An 8,661-nucleotide genomic window follows, 5' to 3' on the forward strand; every position below is an offset into this window, starting at 1 on the left:
TTTTCTTTATAAATATGCAACTCAGAAGCTCATAAAAAATATGCTACATCGGCAGAGTAGACTAAATATGACTGAGGAGACTATTTTTGCTCTGGATAGTGCTAACAATATTAATACACTGACACATACACAAATAAATACACACACTTCACAGAGCAATCTAGCATATAATGCTTCTGGCTCTAGCATCCTAGATCCAATTATTTAATTTCAACATTGTAATAATAAATTGTGTCTTACTTGTCCTTGGATATGCATCCAAACCATGCTACAATTAATGTAAATGCGCAAATATTTTGTAAAATGAATATGTTATATATATGATCACTTGTCGTACATGCAATGTTAAGTATATAGGTCAAACCAGTAACAATTTTCATATCAGAATGAACTCACACTGCTCAAACATTAATACCTACAACAAGTCTAGCAAGAAAGTTCATAATCTTGAACACGATATTGAATTTAGACATTTCCAAAAACATAGCTTTATTAATATTTCTATTTCTACACTTAATGCAATTATTAACACAAATGCCAGATTAATGCAAGAAGAGATTAGCATGTTACAATATAAAACTTTATACCCATACGGACTGAATAATAAATTTAATCAAAAACACATGACTAACAATTTGAATGATATCTGTGTTTATAATATGTTTCAAATTGCCAAACTATATAAATCTAAATACAAAAGAAAATATACTAAATCTAAAACAGCTAAGTGCAATCGAAAACAGTTCAGGGGCTTTACTCTATACTTGTCCTACATTTTCAAAATAAAATGATGGATAATTTGGACATACATAGAACTATTAACTTACATAATGACCTGCTACTGTCAATAACTTAAATATTAATATCAGATTTAGATATGCCAGACCATTTGGCCTAAAAGCATGTAATTATAAAATAATAGCTACCAAATGTTAAGAATATTAACATTGGACAGGATACATCTGTTTGCCACAGGCCTTCTTTACTCAGATATGTAGACCCTAATCATAACCACATTATAACTGGTGACTTAAAAATTATATGTAAGCCATATTACATAGAAATTATTAAAAATGAACTACAGTGTAGTAACACATACAAATACATAGCATCCTACCCTAATGTAATAATCAAAAAACTAATAGCATTGCATAAAAAATTAAAGTTAAACTACAATAACCTAAATTATCCGTTTATATATTGTATACCTAAATAATTTCAAAAATCATCTATTGCATTTAGATTCATAACATCCTGTAGAGATAGTTATGCTAAAATTCCTGGTAAAACATTAGAAAAATTACTGAAAACAATACTAAATAATGTAAATAAAACTATTTTCATAAATAACTTACTGATTATAAATGCAATAAAAAATAACAATATTAAGCAAACACAAGCAGTTGACTTTATTAGTTTATTTACTAGTATCAATCTTAACGGTGCCTCCATAGCCAGGTGGGCAGGAGTAGCAGTGCGTAGCACACGCTTCTTGATTAGACCGGAGTTTTAGCCCGTGACCACCAAATACGGAGGATGCGGAGAGGTCAGGGGATGACCACCACATATCTCCGGAGCAATATGACCTTAGTTGCTAATGCTCCTAAAAACCAAACAACAACAATTTAACAATTTAAAATTCTTAATAATTTAAAAGAATCGAAAGAGGCCTTTATTCTCAGAATCCATACTAAATATAATGAAAGAAAAAAAAAATAACAGGTTTAGGGTAAAAATTTCTTTAAATGAACTTGAGACAAGTTAAAATAAAATAAAGTAATTAAATATTTCGATTTATACATACTGTTTTTGGCCAACACACAGCGTTATTGTAAAGCTAAGAAAAGCTTTATCTTCATAGTCTGTGGTAATCAAAATTTTCAGTTTGCCCACCAGTGCAAGGCTCACCACATCATTCCAAAGGGCTTTCTCTACAGAGCTCCATTTCTCAACAAACGTATGCACCTTGCCTGTCGGAACTTCAGTTTCAGAACTCTAAATATCTTAATCACCAGAACCTACAGGGAGCTTCCACCAGCTGAGCCGTCCTCATGCTCGAACTCAGGAGCCTGGTCCCCACCTCTGTATATTCCAATGTAATTCGACCCTTATGTTCCCAAGCAGTCCGGGAATCGGACTGTTATCACTCTCGACAGCAAAGTAAGTTCAACAAATTAGTTCAGGAGGCCCGTAACACTGGTTACCTGCAAAGAGCCCCTACCTTGGACTGCTCTGTTTGTGCTGAACTTAAGTCACAAACACTTGTGTGACGAGCAGTTAGGTCTATTCACCCTAGGGATGAGGTTTGCGATTCTCCACTGCAGTCTCCCAGTCACAGGACTTGCTATGGGTGTTGAGGCGTCGTTGACATGATTGCCCAAAGAGACTGCAAATGTGATTTGCCTAAAAACTGAGGCAATCCTACAGCGTGCCCATCCAGTTAACTCTAATCTTAACCGACGTCAAATCTCTGCCCTCAACTAGTTGAAACGAGATGATTCCATTGTCATTTTACAAGTAGATAAGGAGCGTTGAATGGTCAATCTAAATCGTTCCTACTACCAAGTGAAAGCCCTATCTCTTTTACAGGATACCTCCATCTACCAACCTGTACTCTACTCTCTCTTGAAGATCCTAGAGTGGTGGGAGGCCAAAGTAAACAGCCTAGTCTACGATTGGTCCAAGTCTGACAAAATCTCTGAATCCATACGCTGGCGTCTACATACCTCCAGATGCCAGATTCTACAGTTTTGCAGTTTACCGAAGGTCCACAAGCAAAGTGTACCTTTACGACCTATCGTCTTCTGTTGTAGTTCCCCGACTTATGAGTTAACGAAGTTCGTCACCAATCTGCTTTTGCTTCTGGTAGGCAAGACCATTCACATGATTTCCAAAAGTGGAGAGTTCCTTAACCTGGTTTCTGGTGTAACCATTTCAGATCAGGTTATGGCCTTGTTTGACATAGTAGCACTCTTCACTTCAGTTCCTGTCCAACTGGCCATTACATGTGCCAAACAACTCCTGGATAATGACCAAAACCTGGGCAGCAGAACTTTGCTGTGTTTCAACTACATTTCCACTGCCCTCAGATTGTGCCTGACTGGTGGTGTCGTTATGTACGGTGAATCCCTTTATTGTCAAATTCATGATACAGCCATGGGTGCACCTGTCAGCTCAGTCACAGCAGACATCGTTATGTATGAACTGGACAATTGTGTGTTTGTGGTTCTGCCAGATCCTATAGCCTTTTGGTGTCGCTATGTTGACGATGTGTTTGTGATCATTCCACGCGAGTCTTATGACCAACTTTTACGACACCTCAACTCTGCTGCCCTTCATTCAATTCAACATTGAACTGGAGTTGGACAATGCTCTTCCTTTTTTTGGATACCCTTGTTCAGCATGACAATACACATTTAAAGAGCTCAGCCCATCACAAACTGATGTGTGCTGGCCAATTCACCAACTACCGGTCAGCACATGCTCATATTCAGCTTCTTGGTACCACACGAGCCCTACTAACCTGCACCTGGACTCACTCCAGTTCTATGGACGAGAGGCACTCTGAGATTATTAGGGTAAAAGCAGATCTGGCTAAATGCAGCTACCTCGCCAGTGCCTTAGATAGGTGTGACCTACAGGCCTGTGGCTGTGCAGCTAAACCTAGGGCTGCACACAGCGAAGACCTCGCTTCGACCCCTACTACCCGAACCTGTTGCAACAACTTTTGAGGGTCTTACAGGATAAAGTGCTTGCAGCTTCCGGGAAGGAAATGCAGCACCCTCGAGATGAGGGTAAAGACACCAATTCCCCTCCCCCCTTTTGCTGTGCAGGTTGGTGTACTGCACTGGCTGTTACGTTGGTGAATCTGGCAGGAGACTCAAAGATAGAGTCTCAGAACATGAGAGAGCAATCCGTTCCGCAGATTTGGAACACTCCTGGTCTACCTAACATGACATCAACCCATGCCGCGAAGTTGAGATTATTAACCAATCCTGCCACTACCATCGTGTCTGGTTGGAATTGCTCCACATCTCGTGTTATAGAAATTCCTTTAACCAGAACAAAGGAGGTCGCATCCATCCCATAACTGAAGCAACCATCCTACTGAATGATAAACATCGGCGCACGCAACATACTCAAGTGCTGCAGTTACAACCACAAGCCTCTACTGCCAACTGCTGCTTGTTGTCTGCACTTGGTTACACGTTTTACCTTGCATGACCACCATTGCCGAGCACGTGACATCCTGTACTTTTTTTTGTAATAATGCTCCCAACTGAGGAAGGACAACTTATATCTGAAATTTTGTGATTTAATTACTTTTTTATTTTAACTTGTTTTTAACAAGTTAAAATAAAGTCTCAAGTTCATAAAGAAAATTTTGCTCCAAATTTATTATTTTTATGTTTTTTTTTCCCTCAGCGAAACTGAATTATATTTAGTAATTTAAAAAAAGTTCTCCACAAGCTATACTTGGAATATAAAAATAATATGTTCCAAGTATAGAACCATAAACCTTGATTTAACCTAGTGGGATACCTTAATAAAAAAAACATTTCCAGATAATCTACTAATGTTCAAATACGTAGATGATCTATGTGTTTAATTGTCCACATTTCATTCAGGATTACAGCAGATTATATCCAGATGAACTTACACTGGAAAAAACTAATAGCTCTGATACTATGGCAAATTACCTGGATCTAAATAGAGAAATATTACATAATACTATAGATATAAATGTGTATAATAAAAGAGATGCATTTAACTTTAATATATTCTGCCTTACAAACTGGGAATCTTATATATATAAATTAGTGCATGCTAAATCATTCTATCCCAAAGCCTCAAGGATTGCTTCCATTTGCAATAGATACTTTTGTTTGCTGCACAACCTGTGCAGCAAACATAAAAAAATTGTACAATAAGTTGATTCATAACAATTTCCCTATCGCTTACCTGAAATACCACCTCAGGAAGGCTATAAATATAATTTCAAAAAATTACTTCCAGAACCCATTGCTTCGATATAATTACTATAAATTACAGATTTAGAGCCATGTATAAAGGATAGCTTTGCTTTCTTGGTGATTGCTCTGTCAGAACATGAGAGCAATCCATTCTGCAGATTTGGAACACTCCTGGTCTACTTAATATAACATCAACCCATGCCGCGAAGTTGAGATTATTGACCAATCCCGCCACTACCATCGTGTCTGGTTGGAATTGCTCCACATCTCGTGTTATAGAGATTCCTTTAACCGGAACAAAGGTGACTTACGGTGTAGAAAACTTTTACCCACCAGCTTGCAAACTATAATGTAGCATCTATTTTATTTTAATAATACAATGTATATGCTACATACCACTTGATTTCATGCAAAGGAGACATGCAAATTCAGTTCAGGGTCCTACACTATAGGAACGGGTTTGCAATCCTGGGCTTGCCCACGCTACAACTTATATCTTGCATCGTCTTTAAGCTGTCCTACACTCTTCGTCCTAATTTCTCCAAAATTATTAGGGCAATCCAAGGATAGGAGAAACTACTTCTTATATTCTATTATATTTTCGCCTTCATGGAGTTTAGGTACTATTATTCCTACTCTATTAGTTTTTCATTCTTACTCTCTGCATGTTTCTTTTTGCATTAACTTAATTTTAATTAATTGGCTATTTACAGGAGTTTTAAGATTTTTTACTATTTACAGGAGTTTTAAGAGTCACTACATGCGCATTAACTCTTGTTAGAGGGATATACATTTCTTTACTGACTATTGTTGTTGGTGCTACACTTGGGTCATGTCTTGGACACAGTAAATATGCCTTATGCTTTACATTTATTCATATTTTAATTAATAAACTATATTCTCTGTCGACCCAACAAAATTCAATGTGTGCTTGCATTATTATATCTATTATCATATCTTTCTTTTGATTCTAAATTATTAACTACCTTTTATGGTTTAGATTCAAATTATTTAACCTCTAATATGTATTATTACTATTTTGCATAAAATAACTTAGTGCATATTGTTCATTACAGAAATAGAGATTCCCTGTGGTTTTTTACTTTACACAGTCTGGGTGGTTGACTCCAGACGAAGTCACCTAGATTGTGGGTAAATAGCGATAGGTTTTGTATATTTTAATTTATTTATATGTTCTATTTTATTCTTTTGTATATTATATTACTTTGTACTAACCTTATTAGCCCTTGCATTTTCTATAAATCTATTGGGGTAATCATATCTTAAAATCATATCTTAATATGATTTTCTTCAATATTAAAATACTATATACCACATATTACATATATACATAGAGATTTGGATCTAATAGGCAGAAAATTGATTAGGGTGCCACAAAATAAAATAAATTACTTAAGGGTGCCATTATTAAAAAAGGTCGACAACCACTGATCTAGACAAAATTTATAGAAACCTTGCAGATTGCTTAGAATAATGTTTGTCAAGACACTTATAAAATTGGCAGAATGTGCTACATCTGTATAAGGCAGCAATAAAATCCCAGGAAGGATATTTTGATGAAAAATGTTCCTGTTTATACTCTGGCATGACCAACAGGTCAGTGGAATTTACAATAAATCATCAATACAAACGTTAATCTTATTTAGCACGGGCTTGAACTTCACTCAACGTTGTTATTATTAATCATTTCAATATTTTTTGCTGTACTTAATAATGCTTAATAAAACTCCAGTGCTTAATAAAAAATCTTAAAATACTTTTTTTTTTTTTAATTTAGTGTAATAAGAGCTAATATGTGCTAAAGATCTCCTATATTGTATAAATTATTACATAATTTAACAGTGCTTACCTTCATTTCTTTTATAAGGAAACTTCTTGTCCAACTCTCCAGGTCCAACACAAAAATGATTGAAAAAGGCTATTAAACATTTAAAAGTTCAAAATGGTATCCCTCATACAATATTCTAGTGGATATTAAAAATGGTGAATCTTGAAAATTATAAGCCATATAAGATAATATTCTATTCATAACTTGAATAATAAACTTAGTCCGCCCTCAAATTAAGAAAATTATGAAAATTCAAACTATATACTCCCACCTAAAAGTTTGGAATCACAATGTATAACAATAGGGTGTTTTTTTTTTTTTTTTTGAAATTAGATATTTTCTAAGGTTTAATATTTAAAAAAAAAAAAAAAAAAAAATTTTTTGAACTCTCCAGATCCAACATATAAAAATGATTAAAAAAGGCTATTAAACATTGTCTTAATGTGTTCCATACTGCTAGAGCGAACGCAAATCAATAGTCCGGGATCAATGCTGAGATCCCAACCCAACCGCAAAACCACCAATCGCGACAAAACTGTCAGCATCGGAAAACATAGTGTCAATTCTAAAATGGTTTTAAAACATTAAATTTACATGATGGCATATTTCTTTCTCCTTAAGTCGGATGTAAACTTTTCGCTAATACGTGTTCACAGGACAGAATCAAACTAATAAATGCGCCGGTGCATCTTATTTAAAAGCATTATTTATTCGTTGTCGTGCATGCGTTCATAGGACCAATCATCTGATATTAGGAATGGTCTGCAAATGTTAATAGAACTTTTACATAATTTCATTTCAGGTGTTTCCACAATGAGTAATTTACTGTAATTGTGTTAAATATTAATGAACCTCATTGAAGGCGTGAAATGCTAATTCAGAAGCACCTGCTCTCGACCCTCGAACTGAAGCTTCGTATTGTTTGAACAAAATTCTAAAACCTCCCTCGTGGAGCCCACATACGACAAGTTGCAGTCTTTGCAAGAAATGCTATAAATTAAGTCATGTACCTGTTGCATGGAAAAATTTGTTAATAGGTTTAACTATTATTCTCATGTCTGTACCTTTACACAAGTCATTCAGCTTGTTAAACCAAAGTTCTACGTATGGCACTGTAGTCCACTCTGTGTGGTGGAATATTTAAACGCATTAAAGAACTGGACTTTAATGCGTTTAAACGTGAAACAAGAAATCAGACATTTAACATGACTGATTTCTTGTAAATATATGGGTGTAACTCTTATAATGTAACAACCCTTGTTCGTAGGTTTTCTATAAATATTAAAATTTATTATATCCCCTTCTCTTTGTAGTATGAAGTTAATAGATTGTGTATAATCCTTTTCTGTTTCTAGAGTAAAATTGGAGAAGGTAAAGAAAGCCCACACGAGAAGCAGGCAAAAGTTCAATAAATTTACCGTTAAAAGTACTCAAGCGTAACAGCATTTGTATTGTTGCTTGCTCAGTAAACATACAGTGGGTGTTATTGGTCAGGAGTGGAAATTGAATCCCATTGAAGATTGAAACCCTCCCAAAGTGGAGAGGGTAACCTGACCTTTTTTCTTTAGAATCACTGGTGGACTAGTGGATAAATTGTTATTAAGAAAAAAAAGGCAAAGGATGCCCACATGAGAAGCACGGCAAACTTCGAAAAAGTTTACCGGTGAAACTATGTTACGAACATTTTTTACGACGCCAGAACTTCCAATATAACTCTGTTCGTGTTTCAATTAGTGATTCTAAAGTAAAAAAGGTGAGGTTACTCACCTCCACTTTGGGAGGATTTCAAGCTCCTGTGAGATTCAACTTCTACTCCAGACCGATAACACCCACCATCTG

At 35.4% G+C, this 8,661-nt stretch overlaps 1 protein-coding gene across 1 annotated transcript; it reads left to right on the forward strand.

Annotated features, from left to right (window-relative positions):
* Nucleotides 1-2,535: 2,535 nt before the first annotated feature.
* LOC150076802 (uncharacterized) lies at nt 2,536-3,354 on the forward strand. The gene has a single exon (XM_090385681.1). It carries the CDS (start codon nt 2,536-2,538, stop codon nt 3,352-3,354), a length of 819 nt encoding a protein of 272 aa, XP_090241807.1.
* Nucleotides 3,355-8,661: the final 5,307 nt, after the last annotated feature.

The sequence above is a fragment of the Mastigoproctus giganteus genome, chromosome 12 (assembly GCF_048544385.1).
Source record: "Mastigoproctus giganteus isolate SK-2022 chromosome 12, ASM4854438v1, whole genome shotgun sequence".
NCBI lineage: Eukaryota > Metazoa > Arthropoda > Arachnida > Uropygi > Thelyphonidae > Mastigoproctus > Mastigoproctus giganteus.